Here is a 17827-nt window from a genome sequence, read left to right on the forward strand (position 1 = left end):
GGTTTTAAATAGTCAAACGTTTATTATTTACAGGTGGGTCAGATTGAAAAGGGAAAGGAAAGGTTGGGCCACCGTGCAAATGCTGTACGACAAAGCAGTCTTGGACTTCAGCTATGACAGCATATCGGAATACACTGGAGATATTTCGTATCACTACTGATGCAATGAAGCGCCCCTTGTAAAACACCTGTACATAGCTCATACATCTAATGACGTGAAAAATTTGTATAGCAGATGCCACACAACTGCGCCTTTGCATGTTCATTTGTTAAAGGAAAGAATCACATGAAATGCAATTTAATAAGTACTCTGTCTCTTGTTTTGTTCTTTAGCAAGACTGCAGCAACCTGCTGTGGTGTTAAAATGCAATAATGCTGGTGTGCGTCCTTGTACGCATGCCAAAGAAACTATGGTTTCCAATTAATGCAGCTTCCAGAGCCCACGACCCCCCACCCTTCACCACCAAACTATGTACCCGAAGACATTAATGTCAACAATTCAAAAATCTCAGTGGAACCTTGTCAGGCTGCCCCTGTCCATATCCAAATAGATTCTGCTTGTATGCACAAATCTGCAGGTTCAATTCTATAGCTGTCTACTGTGAGGAGCAGCTTTGCACATGTGTGTTGTAAGCAGAAAAGGAGAAATTGTAACCACTCGCCTATCCGATCACACTAAAGTCCACTGTTGCTCTAGCATGCAGTCAGGTTGAAGTAAGACCGAAAGACGAGCTAGTTGGTACATATACATTTAGACTTCAGGCGTGAACTGTGACGGACAAAGAGGGAGGGAACACACCAGTGCTTGCTAACAAATGAAAGCTTTATTAAATTAAACATATAGTACTATACCCAACCAAAGCATGTCACCTGCTGCACATGTGCACCGTTCCTAGGTGCAATACCAGGCACTATCACACCGTGTCTATTTGCAGCCCGGCGACTGATACACAACTGACCACCTAATGGAATGTGGATGCCTCGTCAATTTCCCATGTGTTGCAATTACTGTGCTTAAACAGTTACCGTATCAGAAAAGTGCACTTCACAGCCGCATTGCACACAATGCATAGCTAATGCATGTGTGGCCTTCCTTTCAGAGATGAAAAGTCTCCCTTAGGCGTATATTTAGGCAGTGACTTGTCTCGCCCACAGACACTCGTCAACAAGTCAACGGAATACAATATACAGGGTTGATGCACATGATGCAAAGGTACTTTGTGGCTAACGTTACAAGTAAGAGTACCCACCCGGCCTCCAGCTTATTTCCAGCGATGGAACACGACTTGCCCAGTTTAGTATTTTTTGGCTGGAAAAACAACTTTAGCCTGTACCTATGGGCGGTCTTTTATTCTATGCGATAGAGCATGCACATATGGTACTGACCATCAGTCTGTTTCGTTCCTGCTCTGCTGGTGAAGTTGGCACCCTTTGCACATGCTTGATTAGGCACCTGCAAATGGCCTGTTGCACAGACTCATTGACCCTGTCACAGTTCGCACATGAAGTTTCTGAGATGTAGTCAGGTTACCTCATATAAGTGGTATTGAAATGTCTGAAAGCATTACAAATTTTTGAGATGATGTTCACCTAGGGTTGTGTTCATCATGCAACCAAGGTCAGTATGCGAGTGTATGCAGTGTGCAGCTGGGAATCAATTCCACGACCTAGCACTTTGTATAAGCTTGCATGAAAGTTGCTTGGGACCTCGAAAATCATATCTATACGGGTCACTTCGCTGTAGCGATCACGCACTGCATTGGTTGCATTAAAGTAGATTTAGTGCTTTAGCAAAAAGAAGCCTTTATTAATTGAAGTCGAGAAGTTCAGTGACATAAGTTAATTTTCTTCTGCACATTCGTACAATGAGATGTGCGACTGAACCTTGCCTTATGGCATTGAGGTTCACGGCATTACCTTGACAAAACCGAGCTACGTCAGCTGGACAACATACAGGACTGAATGGTGGACAGTGCGACAAAAACTGAAGTGCAAGCTTGTGCGTACTGAAGGTAACGTCATTTTGAAGCTCCCACAATGGACTCAGTCGACGCAAAAGCGCCATGTGGTTATAGTGGCCTGTAGTCATATGTGGACCTCAGAAAGCGTGAGCCCAGACTGAGTTTGTGAAGCATAAATCGTCACTAGGGGACCTCTAAATTTATTCATTGTATCGAGAAATTTGTCATATTGTTCTTCACTAAGTGTCCACAATACACGTGACATAGGAGTTTTACGGGACATATGGAATTCTTATACAAGACCATCGGCGCAGAGGCACTAACTTTTAAGTACAGTTTACACAAGGTGGCCTCGGGAAGAAAAAAAATTTCTGCTTTTAATTGAAATCGGTAGGATTAAACTGCAATTGCCCATTTTTAGGCACGTTTTTCTTCACACGAAAAGCAGTGACGCTCTCACTTTTAAGTTCGCCACTTAGAGCAAATAGCATTTCCTTATAAGGGCTCCAAGTCAAAAGCGGCTTCAACTTTTCTAATTGTTATACGCGGTTGTTGGTTCCTCAGACTTAAACTAATGAGAGTGAGGAATAAGTAAAGCGCTCACAGTTGCCTCGCATACTTAAAATGTCATCACCGGAACCACGTTCTTATATATGGACCCTCAGAAGTGTTTTTCTTCGATATCACGACCCACGCGATCTCGATCGCTTGGAGCGAGAGTTCAAGCGCAGTCATATTCGCCTTAACTTCATCACGGGGTGTTGAGCACGGCAAGGAGCACCTCAGATTGAAAACTTGATTTCATTACCACAAGCCCTAACAAAGAAGGCGTGGGATTCGTGCACAGTCAGTGTCTTCAATGATGCTGTCGCATGCCGTGCACTTGAGCTCGGTGCATCGTGCTTAGGCGATGGTACTTGCACTTACTACTACAGAAGGTTACTTGATAAAACATCGCATTATTACCAGCTCGAGTAATTCAGCAAAAGAACTGTAAAGAATTATAGCCGCTAATAATGCGGCTCAAAGAGCACAAGTCGACCACGCACATCGAACAAGGCATCGAGCTCTGAAATGGCTTGTCTTGTCATGACTGAAAATGAATCGATGAGCTAAGATGCTAGCCAAAAATCAGCCATCTTCAAGCCTCGTATACTCAATTAAGAACTAGTAAATAAAAAAAAATTACTTACATTATAAAAGCCTAATTATAGAAAAATGAGTTATTTACTTGTGAAACGGTACACTTATTCAGTGCAAGTTTTTCAGATTTTGGCGTCCAGGCGGCGTACAGGCACCCACACGAGCTTGCAAGTCGGTCTGCGCCGGGTTGTGTTTTGGAGCTTATCGGTAATTTGAAAAGCGTCAGCGAAAGTAAGCACTAATTTTTCACGTGGACAGTATTATTTAAACATTACTGGATATATTAAGCGCGTAACTTAATCTTGCTGTCTTCTCGTAAACTAAGTATCCGGAAGTCGTCTCGGCCGACGCTGAGAGTTGCATGTCATCCCCGCTGTTTATTGAATGTGAATTTGAGTATTCGTCGTTGTTGCAAGAAAGAGCAAAGCGTAGTGATGCCCTGCTTCGTCGAGTACCATTCTAAACGTGTTGCTCTATTACTAACCAAACTGATTGACCCTTGCGAGGATTCCAAGACCTTCACACTGTCTTTCCTGGTCTCTTAGATGTTCATGACACGCTCAGAATACGATCGAGGGGTCAACACGTTCTCACCTGAGGGAGGTTATTTCAAGTCGAATACGCGATTGAAGCAATCAAGGTGAGTAAAAGCTTCTCGTGAACACTAAGTGAAAGCTGCGAGGAGGAGCTTAACACCATAACCTGCCCTGTGATTTCAGCTTGGCTCTACAGCCATTGGTATACAAACTTCGGAAGGCGTTGTTCTGGCCGTCGAGAAGCGAGTGACGTCGCCGCTCATGGAGCCTACCACAATCGAGAAGATCGTCGAGATCGACAACCACATCGGTAGGCGGACCCTTTATTTACCGTATCTATCAGTTGCCCACCCAGCGGTGGAAACAAGCTGATTATACTATGCACATAAGGGGTTGCAGCACATATAGCTAAGTAAAGTTAAAAGAAATGTCATGCAAGCAAGCACCTAGAACTCGACCTTCTTTTGAAACAGTTATGCAGAAATATAACTGCTGGGCTACATGCAACCAACTGAAGTGTTTTGTATGACCTACCCGTTTCGCTTGAACTCTTACACTCTCTATAAATGCCTGGCACATGATGTCAGACACACAGCGTCACACCGTACTGGTGCTCCAACATGGTGGCTATATTTAATGCCACGAAGTTCTGCTGGCGTGTGTGCCAGAAGTTCCTGCAGAACCACTGCGCTGAGCACAACAGATGCAACTTTTCAACATTGCTGGAACCTCCAACATGGCTGCTAAGATGACGTCAGTGCAAACCATCTATCATAACCTGTTTCCTGGGTTCCTCTCATTTTCTCTTCGTTTGCATGTACTGACCTGTGCTGCAGTGCATGTTATCAGTTTTATTTTCCCTTTCATGTTATCACTTAGCAAATATGTTTGATCACAAGGTGCTTAAGGGTGTCATGGTCTGTCTCTTTCAAGGATGTGCTGTCAGTGGCTTGATGGCTGATTCAAGAACTATGGTTGACCGGGCACGAGTGGAGGCTCAGGTGAGAACTGAGAGCCAAATTCTTTACTTTTTTTATTGTTTTTTATTTTATCTTGTTCTCTAGTGCTGTTGGGATGACTGTAATAGCTGCTGTGTTACCTAAAAAGTGTTTTCGTTTTATTGGTTTTACCGATTATGTTATTGTCAGTTGGTAATACTGTGTTACTATGCGTCTGCGTCGCTTGATAAGTGCTTTGCACATTACAACAGTTCTGCCTTGGGAAATTCACCATCACTTTCTTCAGAAGGTGGCATTGTTTGTGTGCTAGCACACACACACACACACACACACACACAACACACACACACCACACACACACACACACACACACACACACACACACACACACACACACACACACACACACACACACACACACACACACAACACACACACCACACACACACCACACACACACACACACACACAACACACACACACACACACACACACACCACACACCACCACACACCACACACACACACACACACACACACAACACACACACACACACAAACACACACACACACACACACACACACACACACACACACACACACACACACACACACACACACACACACACACACACACACACACACACACACACACACACACACACACACACACACACACACACACACACAAAAAGCTGTGACTAGAAACACAGTTTTACTACCTCTCTTTGTGTGTCTAATATATCTGGATACAGTAAAGGTTAAAAAAAATTTCAGGGGACACTATCTGCCATCCTGACTGTGCCACTGAACACCACTCATCACTTATTCCTTCTAATTGTGTGTGCATTGTGAAGGCTGGACTTTCAAGTTGCACATTTTTAGTGGTTTCGCATTTGCTTTATAGACACCTGCTCCAAAAGCTCATTTTTACTCCTAAAATAATTCTTGCTTGCTCCAAAATGGCCTGGGCCAGTAGCATCACTGCAAATGACACCAGGCTATCTTTTGCACTTCACGAGATCTGCACTGTCTTTTCTTTTTCTTACTTCCTTTGCGGCTTATATGCTGTGGTCATTGAATATATTACTTTCGGTATTCCGACTACGGTAAGCTGTGTATCTCACGAGCAGAAGGGGTAAATTTAAACACTTGAAAGGCAGTGGAAATGCTACTGTACTGAAGCTTCTGCCTCTTAGTTAGAGCAAGACAGTTTTAGTTGGGCCACACATGCTTGGGCATACTAAAACAGAAAAATTTAGGAGCGTGATGACTGCGTTTCAAGTATGGTTTATAATAAAGTTCAAATGGTCAGAAGAAGGAGAATCTCATGAAGGTGTAGCAGCAATGCATTTGCTTTCCAATAACTCTGTGTTGGACATATACAAAACGTTTCATTAGAAAACATGCATGACCTGTTGCATTTTAACTGTTCAAGGGTCAAATTTTTTCACCATGTGCGACTCCACGGGATCACTTTTATTTATTGCAGATTTAATTTCTTAGAATCAACAGTTGCAGAAAAAGTTACCCCACTTTGTTTACCCTAGAGTGACAAATGAATGTTTTCCATAGGTATAGGTGCATTGTTTATTAATTAACAAGAAAAATAAAAATATGAAAGAAACATATATTAAAGGGGCCCTGCAACACTTTTTGAGCATGTTCAGAAAACGCTGCCGATCGGTATACAGGGCTCCTGAGAACAACAAGCCAAACATTATAGCTCAGCACGTGGCCTGGAATTTATATAGAAATTAATTTTCAAAGTCAGCTCAAAAACTCTCCCTCTTCTTTCTACAAATAATGCCATATACCCAAATTACTGCGCCATATAGCCAAGTCCACGATGATTGGCTGATTTCAGCATCGTGAGCTGCATTAGTTACCGTGGTCACCGTGGGATGCTGCCACGTGCCCGCCTGCACGCGCTCGTGATCACACTGAAAATAAGCCACGCGGTTGAAGAAAAAAAAAAGACAAAAAATTCCTCAAGGTCATGACACGCGCAGACGAAGGGACGCATTTTCCTGCCCCCTTTCTGCGTAGCTTACAGCGCTCTTGCTGGTATGAAAGGAGAGAGAAAATGCTTGAAGCATGCAACAAGTTTGTGCAACACCGCTCATACTTGACAGATTCCAGAAATGTTTGTGGCATGTGATTCGTAAAGCGTCATGTGCCAATTATAACTCTGAAAAGTGTTGCAGGGCCTTTTTAAAAATAAATATGCACACCAGAAGAAATATGTTTCGCATGCTGTGAAAAATGTGTACACTTTATTAACCTTTATCCCAATCAGAATCGTCAGTGCTGCACACACTTCCGAGAAGTTGCTACTTGATCGAAGTTCGAGTGCGAGTTGGTGATTCCTCATCTCATATTGGCTGGCCTCCAATGAATCTGATTCTGCTTTGGCATTTTGGCATTAGTCCAAATCAAAATAATCACTGCTCGAGTGACTTGCAGCATAGAAACTGCAGAATACACCCATTGCATAGTAGCTGTGTATGTGAGGGCACAGAAGGAAACTGTGCATCCGTCATAAAAGCCAAAGGAGTGAGAAACTTCCAGTAACCATACATCTTTTCACTGCTGACAGGCAATAATTTTTTGCAGTTCTCAAAGGTAATCATTTTCCGCAGTTAAGAATAAAACAGGCACGCACAACATCTTAATTCCTATATACCAGCACCCACTTGTGAGCAGCTGCAATTGCACCCCGTTGTTAATAAACAAGCGCGCAAGTGCAGCAAAAGGAAGTCGCCTACAAGGTGAAACCAAAAATTTCCGCACATATGGTTGTGCAAGCGATAGTTGATTCACTAGCCTAAACAAACCTGAAAAAAAGGTCAGTGTAGCAGACAAAAATTCTTTGGATTCCTACAGGGTGACGGCATTTGGAAAAAAAAAGAGGAAGAGTTGCAAAATAGGAGCCTTCTTCAAACATACAAATGTTGTAAATGTACGGCATTGACCAATTATTACTTGTTCGCCACGCCATAAAATATTACATCGTTATAAGTGATGTTGTCGCAAGTTGGCTTTTGAATGCTGCTCGTCTGTTCTTGTCTCCCTGCTTCAGAACCACTGGTTTCTCTACAACGAAAAGATGCAAGTGGAAAGTGTGGCCCTGGCCGTTTCAAACTTGGCCATCCAGTTTGGCGACAGTGATGATGATGGGAATGCCATGAGCCGGCCATTTGGTGTAGCCATCCTCTTTGCTGGCATTGACGCCAAGGGCCCACAACTGTGAGTACCACCCGCCGTGGTGGTTCTATGGCTTTGTGGCTCTGCTCTAATGTAAGATTGCAGTTTCAATTCCCTGCTATAGTAGCTACATTCCTATGGAAAGGAATGCAAAAATGCTTGTGCAGAGTGATTTGGGTGCCTTTTTAAAGAAGCTCAGGTAGTTAGAGGTGATCTGAGGCACCCCACTACGGCATTCTTCAGAGCCTTGATGTTGGTTTGGGATGTTAAACTCAGTTTATGCATAATTTAGCTGTGAATAACATGTCTGCTCACTCCTCTGAAACCTTAGACTAGAGAGTGCAAATCAAAAGGTAATTAGTTTTGTTACTGACTGCCCTGCAGCATAGGTAGAATGCATTACTACTACAGTTAAACCCGATCTAACAAAACCCGATTTGACAAAGTTCCCGATCTAACGAAGTTCCCGACCTAACGAAAAAAATTTCATTCCACTGCATGTAGTCATAGAATTCAGTGCTGTCATCAACCCGAATTAACGAATGAACTTGGCCACCAAACCCAGTTTAAGGGAAGTTTTTCTTGAATAACTGAGTGAAGGTGTGGGGATTTCCCAATAATTTTGGCACATACAGGTTTTTCTTTGAGCATTCGTGCTAATTCTATCGTGTTCAAACATCTAGGTGCCCTAGTCATGGCCCTAGCTTTATTTTGATGAGGTTGTAAGCTGTGCCCCTGCACGAAACAACAGACTCAACAGTACGTAGCGCTCTCACGTACCAAATTGCGCTATGGGCAGTGGTGGTTGCTCTCGTTATTTCGTGGTTTACACAACATGTGGGACTGATAGTCTCTTTCCAAATTTCTCGCACAGTCTGCACGCACACTCACTACATTTGTTCGCTGCCACATTGCACATCGATAGCCTGTCACAGCAAGCTACTTGGTAGCTTGCCTGGACATAAAACCCCTCATGCTTGGGCAACATGGCAGGCTCTATTGTTGCCCACAAGCTGCCCTTGTGGGTTTTGAACATGAGCAGGCATGATGGCAAAAACAATGCCGAGGTGGCTTTTGGGTGTCTCTACATTACAATTTTAGATATCGAAGGACTGAAATATCCCTTTCTCAAGATTACGACCCTCCATGTTTAACAAAATAATTCAGGCGTGGTCATCACTTCGTTAAATCGAGTTTCAACTGCATACATATCATGTGTATGATCAATTGAAAGTACGTAGCTGCATTATTTTACCAAAGCCAGTGTGAAACTAAAGAAGACTAAGCATACAGGTGTGTGTTAAGGCACAAGTATAACTCTCTATATTCTTTGTTTTTGCTATTATGAGAGCTTGGTATGTCTCTCTCGCCTTACTCTTTATCCGTTAAGTAATAGCACTCGTGCCATATTTTGGATACTCTAAGAACTGTAACGGGCATGACTTGGCACCCTACATGACAGCTTTTGCTCTGTGTGGTAGTATTGCATGCATGCAAGTTCTGTTTAGGAATTGAGTAAAGCCCAATTTAATTAAGCACTTCAGCAAGGTATGTGGCTCACCCATTTGCCTCAAGATATAACCCGATAACATTACCCATTCTTAAAGGGACACTAAAGGCAAATATTAAGTCGACGTTGATTGTTGAAATAGCGGCCCAGAAACCTCGTAGTGCTACTTTTATGCCAAGGAAGCGCTTATTTTGAAATAAAATCACTAGGCTTGTGCGAATATTCGAGCACTTCGAATATTCGAACGAATAATACAGTATTCGAATTCGCTTCGATTCGAATTTAAATTATTGAAAATTTCGAAGTATTCGAAATGAACGAATAGGTGTATATTAGTCCGCTTGTAACCCCTGTAAAGGTGGTTTCACTGCAGTGCAGGCGTGTTATACCGTGAATACACCTTTTCCAGGAAAAATTCGCACAATTCGCTTGTAATTTTTTCTAAAGGTGGCTTCACTGCAATGAAGGGTTGCTATACCGTGAATACACCTTTCCAGAGAAAATCCGCACTGCCGCGAAGCCCCACTTTAAAGTTAAATGAACACATTACCCTCAAATCGATTCATCATTTTTTAAGTTTAAAAACTTGTTATACCGGCTTCTATGCTCCAAGTATAGTAAATTTTAAAACGTAACATATTTTTCAGGTTATCATTTGCATTCTACCGAAAGCCAAATCCTGCTACTATTCAAAGTTGCTTCCACTTCCTCTGAACCAAAAAGAATGACATTTGCACATGCCTTGTTACAATTAAAAAAAAAACGTTGTGCAGGTTGGTTTGGTCATGACAGATATGCTCATTTCTCTTTATAATATGTGATATATACTATTCGAATTCGATTCGAAATTATTCGACCAAAATCACTATTTGCTTCGAATTCGCTTCGAAGCTCAAATTTACTATTCGCACAAGCCTAAATATCACGTTTTAGTGGTCCGCATTGCGTTAGCGCACTTCAAATCACCCGCCTGAAATCAGACTTTCATACGTCACTGCTGCCGTGCCCAACGTCGCCCGCCTTTACTGCGCGGCAGCCGACACTAGTAGCAGCAGAGCAAGAGTAGCGGGACCCACAGCAGCAACAACGGCCATCGAAGAAATCGAAGCTTGCCGCAATGGATGTGGATGGAGAACTTGACAACGAGGCATTGGCTCGCGATGCTGGGCTGTACGCCGCAGCAGTACGCGATCCTGAAACTATCACTGAGACGCGACCGCATGAGCGAAGCAGGGCACCAGGCGAAGCGCAGTTCCCCAGGGCAACGCCACAGAGGTTCTTTTTTCCATGAATCAAACGGAAATGAACGAACAACATTTTATTACGTCTTCTGATGCACGGAAGGTTCTTTTTTTATTGCTGCTAGTTTGATTACTAGTGATTTATTGTAGGCAGACTCTCATACGTCATCGGGATCACTTCGAAAATGTCCCACTCGTGGCGCTCATCATGTGATACATTTAGCTTAATTTCTCGGTAAGTAGGGCACTGCTGTTGATAATACTGCCGTTTTAGAAGTTGTCATGCATTGATCTTTCACTCTGACATAAATTGTTATTTGCCTTTAGTGTCCCTTTAAAGTTATGGTAATACTTAATCTCCCGTGTAAAAATATTTTCTTGCTGTGAGTTTTTAAAAGGGATGAAGCATTTTTCCAACACAATCTTGATGTTCTCTTATCCTTTGACAGGTATCACATGGACCCCTCCGGTACTTATGTTCAGTACAATGCAAAGGCAATTGGTTCAGGTTCCGAGGGTGCCCAGCAAGCACTTCAGGAGAAATATCACAAGGCAAGCCATTACACATCAACTACCATATGTGCATTACAGTGTAACCTCACTACAACAGACCTTCATAGTGAAGAGGATTTTGGTCTGTTGTAAAGGGAGTATGTGAAATCCGAGTACTGTTGCAAGAGACTTTTATGTAAACAGTGAACGGGTCTGTTATAACTGGAGAGAATTACAAGTCAAACATGGTTGAAGATCGGATTTATTCTTAACAGGACGACAAAAAAAAAATTTCGACTTTTGGAAAATTGCATTTTCAGTTGCTGTAGCCCTTTTTCAATCTGGTTCCAAAATACCTTCACTGAAAATTACGTAGAAGTGCTGTAAAAAATTTTTTGTGTCTCCTGACTTGGCGAAAATTGCGGAGATAGCAGAAAAAAAAAAACAAAAAAACCCAGCGTTTTTCAAAATTATAGCTCAGCAACGGTGCAACCGGGTGCCACCATTTTGGGCTCGTCGTAAAGAGCATTTCTCCATGTTCAAGTTCTCCATTTCAGCTAGCTCCTCCATTCAGTAACAAGCGTACAAAACGCACATGTTTGAAGTTCAATTCGACGCCTGTCGAAAATTGCGGCGCTACTTAGTGACGCGTTCGCACTCGTTCTGTGTTCACCGGTTGACGATAATTTAGAATATAATGACGCTTTACTTTGGCAGCTCCAAACAGAAGCTCAATCATCAGATTACGACAGCGCGCCGCACTCGTTGCAAACATCGCGTACGTGCGTAGAACATCGCAGGTCTGTGACTGTAATAGCTAGCGTTGACTCGTTGGACCCGCTGTTACAGTTTCTGCTAATCAGCACTTCGTAGCTTATGACGAAGACCACAAATATTGTAACAGCATTTTTGAACAGTCGTATTGGCGTGAGACTGAAGACCGCTTATGTAGCCTATACTCATGTAATGGTCGCAGTTTTTTTATTATTATTTCAAGATATTTGGAGTGACAGTGACAATAGTGGGTGTGCAGCCATTACATTGTGAAAAAGACACCTTTTTCTTTTGTAAATATTTTTCTGGTGGTAGTACCACTTGCCTTTATTACACTACAGTACTCACTTGTACCAAGAGAAAAAAATATTGTCACTTTCACATGTTTGCAAGAATGTTGGTACATTCCTTGCCCTTTTCCTTTTCCAAACTTGTGTCATTGCACTCGCCTCGGTCTCAGATGTTAGTTCTCTGTTCCATTGAGCTTGTTAGACCTTGAAGCTTTTCTCCACCGTTTTTAAAAAAAGCGGCACCCCACGCTTCAAGAATGTAGGGACACACATTCACACAGGATGCCCTCTTCAGCCGACAAGTCGGTATTTTTTGGTGGACAGTCATTGCCATCTGCTCGGTGTATGTACAGCAAAATCCACTCCTAAAGGGTTTGCTTTTGGAGACATCCAGTTTCTGAAGCATAGAGGTCATACCTCCAGTTACGACCCCTCACTCCGTTTCACGTGCACGAAGCTGTTGCCACATGCTTTCTGTCAGGAGTCCCCTGAAGCTATCCAGGACAAGTAAAAAGTGCGTGTCGGTATTTTCACTTGGTTGCTACAGTCGCCGACTGTTTATTCGGATGCTGAAAATACAGACATGCTCGTTTATTCAGTCACTTTCACGGCACCACCACTCGTCCCATTGAAGTAATGTAAATTCACAACCGAAAATTCGGACGCCCCACTGTGCACCGTTCGATTTTTTGGACTCCGGCTGCACGATCAAGTGTTACATCAATTGCCATGACAAGCTGTCAGCGATGTTTACAATATGTTTGCTTGTTTGCCAGCAGTATAGCGTGCGCACGGTGGACGGAGGGGCAGAGGGTGCGGCCGCCCCGTCATTTAAGGGGGGGGGGGGCTGTGATGAACCTTGCGCCCCTCTGAAGAGGAACCCCGCTCATACCTATGGCCAGCACTAAAAGGTTGCACTGGCTATGGCTGGAGGTCGTGCTAGTGTCAAAATTCATGCAGAAATTACAATTGCCGACCTCAAAGGCTATGTTTGTTGGCTTCAAGTAATGGTTGCCTTCTGGCTTTAGCCAGTCAAGTATCCATTGAATAGCTGCCATGGCCAAACTGCAGGCCAGGCCAAGCCACGCTCGGAGTCAGCTTGGTGTAGCGTTTGAGGGCTTGCGTTACAGTGAACTAGTACACTGTATTTGCGTTATCAGTGGTTTCTGCAAGTTAGCCTGATCTGCGTCTCGTGCATTGTGTCTCGCAGTCTCATTTGTTGCTTGGCACGTGAGGCTTGAATTCTGCTAAAATGGCTCCGACGCCACCTGTTCAAACTGCGCTGTCGAGAGCAGTCAAGAAATGCGGCAACTACAAGACACTGATGATGTAAAAAAAAAAAAATAGTTGTTCATCAAGTTGAAGGTGGCCTACCTCAACCTGAAGTTGCTTGGGAGTTCTTGCAGAGTTGGACGATGATGAGATCGTCCGCCAGGTCCTCGAACTAGTACGGGCCGTAACAGTGCTATTGTCGACCTACAGCGATGGCCAAACACTGGCTGACTTGGTCATGTGTAAGCATGCCTGTGTTCAGATGTGCATTGACAAGTTTTTCCGGCCATTGGGCCAATAAAGGTGCTTTTTTTCTGGTGAATCCTGTTTTTCGAACTCTCGATTATTCGGACTTTTCAGCGGTTCCCGCTGAGTCCGCATAAACGGTCGGCGACTGTATTCCCAAATGCATGTCAGCCAGTCTCACCAGCTCATCGGTCATCCAACCTCGCGTGGACCTTCATAAGTATGACATAATGTCACTGTCTTTCGGCCGCCTTTGTGAGAATGTGATGCTCTTCTTTCCCATCACCTCTACTTTCACTTTATCAGGTGCATCAAAACAAACCAAGGTTTGATCAGCGTTTCCAATCTGAGAGAGCAGGTATCCGCGCTTTTCTTGGGAGCACGATTGTTGCGCACGCTTTCTTAACCTGGATCGTCCGACCAGCTGCTCCTCGTCCGCTTCCTTTGGTGAAGTTAACCACTGTCGATATAGCCCATGTATTTCCCCCTCAAGAAGCAATGCTGCTGGTGAACTTCTCAACACAAGAACACAGGAACAAAGAGCGAAGATCGATACACTCCATAGAACACTTTATTTAAGCAGCAATTCTGAGATTTCACGTGATTGGCGGACAAGAAAGAAGAGAAGCATCAATGGGGTGACAGTGGCACTGGAACTGGCTATTCTTGATGATGATGAAGGTGATGGTTGTGGTCTTCTCATCTGTATCGGAAGGGTACTTCTCAGTGCCCTGAGCAGAAGGATAAAAAATGACAATATAATAAAATAAAAATGTACAATAGACTCTCTTTAAACGTAAACTGAAGGGAACAGGAAAATGTGTTCCGTTTATCAGGAGTTCCGTTTTCCGAGAGATGAACAGGGGTGCGCAATTCAAGTAAAAAACCTAGCAGGTTAGTCAGTTCCATTTAAGGGATTTCTGTTTACTCTCAACATGCACCTTCTTCACTGCTCTAATGACCACCATTTCGAAAGTCTCGCCTTTGTGATGAATGTCACTTCCTGGGAATGCACATATGCGTCATGGATGTTGTGCGCTTCTGCATAACCAACTGCCTCAGGAAATGTAGCCCCATCTGGTTGACAAGGGCACAAGTGTTCACACCAGAGCACGATGTGTTCACTGTTCTCCTTGCCCTTCTCGCATGCCCTACACTGCACAGTAGTGTTGTCCAGTGATTGTTGGAAGTGGCCTTGATACCTACCTGCCAGCATTAATAAATATTAATGCCCCAGATACCACTAAGAGGCATTAAATTTGGAGGCTATGCTTTTACTACCTGCATGCACCAGAAGCTCGACAGAGCAGCCTTGTATTGCCAAATATCGAAAAAAAAAAAAAAATTTTTCTTGGAACTTTCAGCTGCACAACAGATGGTGCTGTCAACCTTCTAAAAAATAAAGGGTGTGGCCATTACACAAGCATATATGGAAGTAGTGTCAAGTGTCTGATAATGTCTTCAGGTAGTTGTAGGCATCATACAACTTATTTATGCTAGGTTGTACCTCCTACTTGACATCAGAATCAGTACTTTAAATTTTATATTGTACGTTAATGGATACCCTGGCAAAAAAAGACAGTGACATTATAATACTTTGCTTTTGCACTGTTTGTTCTTTAGACGATGACACTGAATGAGGCGACCACGAACGCCCTTACTATACTCAAGCAAGTCATGGAGGAAAAGCTCAACTCTACAAACGTAGAGGTACGTGTCTTTCAACACACTGTGACACAGTGGTCTTACTGCCAACCTGTTGGCGAAAGTGCTTGTGGGTGTTTGCAAATGCTCGGTTACTTCGCTACATATGTGGGCTGTTGTACAAATTATTGTAAATTTTGGGTTGTAAATTATTGTACACTGACTGAATCACACTTGTCTAGAGTGGTGGAACGCATGGCTGTGGACACTGTTGTTGTCCGCAGCTGCTACCTCACGTTATCTACAAGCTTCTGTTCATGCTTGAATTGTAGCACAAGGACCTAGCATGCAGTATGGCTATGTCAGGTGTCATTGCGGCTTTGGTCTTTGCATATTTCTGCAGAAAACAGCAGCTGAAGCGGCCGGCTGGGCGCTCTGGACAAGTGTGATTCCATCTGTACACTGCAGCTGTCTCTTGCTCTTTCGTGCGTGTACCGCTGTTTAGCTGCAAAATAATTTTTTTGTTGCTTGGTTCTCTAGCTTCAGATCACTTCAGTTACTTTCAAACAAAACAGACATTGCAGGCCGCTTTACAACCAGTTTTAAAAATTCAAAAAGAAAGGAACTACATAATTATAGACAAAATAACAAACATGGCCAAATCATAGAAAGTGTAAAGACCAGTGCATCTGTAGCGCTGTAGTAAGAACATGTTCCTTTTTTTATTTGACAGGATAACTGAACAACAGATCGCTACATGTAGGATTTTTTTTCTTCCATCTAATACTTCGTCCTGTCAAAGGGTCGTGCAGCAGTTTTTGAATAGCATATGTGTAAACTTCTCTAGGTTGTGCTTTTTTTTTATTATGTGACCCAGTTATTTTAATGCCGTGCATGTAGTAGGGAGTCCATAATAGTGCTTGACATGCTGCCTGCCTTTTCTTCCATCTTTTCTTCAATCTTTGCGCTGAATATGAGACCAAAACTGTGGGGGTTTAACAGTGGCAGCATTTGATTGTCTAGAACTCCATTGATACAGATGAATTCAGAAATACTGCTGGAAAAGACTGGCCATGATACACACTTGATATCACACACATTCCACACCTTTTTCAGAGACCCTTCAACATTTCTACTTTGATTGGCAGGTTTTTTTTTTTAGGTTAGAACGTGGTTCAGACATCGATTTTCAGTAAAGAAAGTTAACATCAGTCTCTTGTTGTGTTTTAGGTCGCTAATGTCACAAAGGAAAAGGGCTACCACATGTTGACCAAGGAGGAGGTTGAGGCAGTCATCAACACCATATGAGATATGTTTGTTGCAGCTTTTTTTTTTTTCTTGAAGGATGCAGTCCGGCCCTTGAAATAAACTTTTTTTTACATGTGAAGCAACATGACTTTGCAAGATCAGAATGATGCGCTGTCTTTCTCATGGTTGCCATCGTGCTTAAGTAAAAAAGAAACGAAACACATGTCTGAAGCATATCTGTCTAACTACAAAAGCTATAGCTTTCGTAATTAGCCGGATATTTCAATATTATAAAGGCTATACAATTACAAAAGCAATCTAATTGCAAAAGCTATAGCTTTTGTAATTAGACGGTTGAAAACTCTTTGAGAGCATACGGTACTAGTATATGTATAATTAGTTGAAAAAGTTTCAGAAATTGCTTGGTGGAAAAGTTAAATTTTCCTTGTAAACATTACATATGATGAAATTAAAAAGCAAAGTAGTCATGCATGTGCAACTGATTAGCCTCAAATGATGTAAAACTTTTCTCATGTGTTGTGTGTTGTGTGCCTGTGCAGATTGTGCACTAGGCATTTTTGTATACACCAATTTCACAAGGAGGCTGCCATTTTGAAAGCTCTCCACCGCCGCAGCGCCGTCTACCGTCTGCCATGTTTCGCCGCCCTTCCGGTGTGTGGGGTTCCGCGGCGATGTATGCAGCGTATACGCTCAGTTCACAAGGTATTGCTGTTCTTCGCGGTACACGGGCAAAACACAGCAACGCTTCGCGAGTGTAAAGGCGCTGGTAAATAATCACTTAGCTGTCAGCTTCAAAATTGCTGAAACAGCAAGCAGCAGCGGCCCACGAGATGTTCCCGCAGCAGTGCCGACGATGAGTAGAATGCCAATGCAGTTCTTAAGCAGCATCTGTAAATTGGCAATTGCTTTGTATGTTTTGTTATAGCTGGCCTTGTGTGGTTCTTGGAATATGCACTATAAGAGAGCGTTAAGATTTAGGGCAATCCTTGAAGTAATCGGAGAAACGTAAATGGAGACTAGCGAACCCGTATGTCCGGCTGCGCGATAGGTGCGCGAATTAATGTTTAAGATGACTCTCGGGTTTCCGTGCCGTGAATATTCAAGTTAAACATAACTCTAATCCCTAACAGACCATTTGGTTCCGCTTAGCACGTCGCAGTACAATGTTCATGGAACGGACAGAAGCACAAACACCGATGCCTGTGTTCGTTCGTGTCGCCGTCGTAGTTAAAAGCTTGTGGCCTCTGATCGTTGCACAGGATAAAAAAACAGATGTACGACGGGT

At 43.1% G+C, this 17827-nt stretch overlaps 1 protein-coding gene across 1 annotated transcript; it reads left to right on the forward strand.

The window, feature by feature from the left end:
• The first annotated feature begins 3648 nt into the window (after window positions 1–3648).
• LOC119396941 (proteasome subunit alpha type-5-like) lies at window positions 3649–16685 on the forward strand. The gene is given in 8 exon segments (XM_037664327.1): window positions 3649–3697; window positions 3700–3743; window positions 3823–3949; window positions 4573–4640; window positions 7680–7846; window positions 11005–11107; window positions 15253–15339; window positions 16504–16685. Coding segments are annotated over 8 exon segments (723 nt in total). The 3' UTR covers window positions 16582–16685.
• Window positions 16686–17827: the final 1142 nt, after the last annotated feature.

The sequence above is a fragment of the Rhipicephalus sanguineus genome, chromosome 6 (genome assembly GCF_013339695.2).
Source record: "Rhipicephalus sanguineus isolate Rsan-2018 chromosome 6, BIME_Rsan_1.4, whole genome shotgun sequence".
Classification (NCBI taxonomy): Eukaryota; Metazoa; Arthropoda; class Arachnida; order Ixodida; family Ixodidae; genus Rhipicephalus; species Rhipicephalus sanguineus.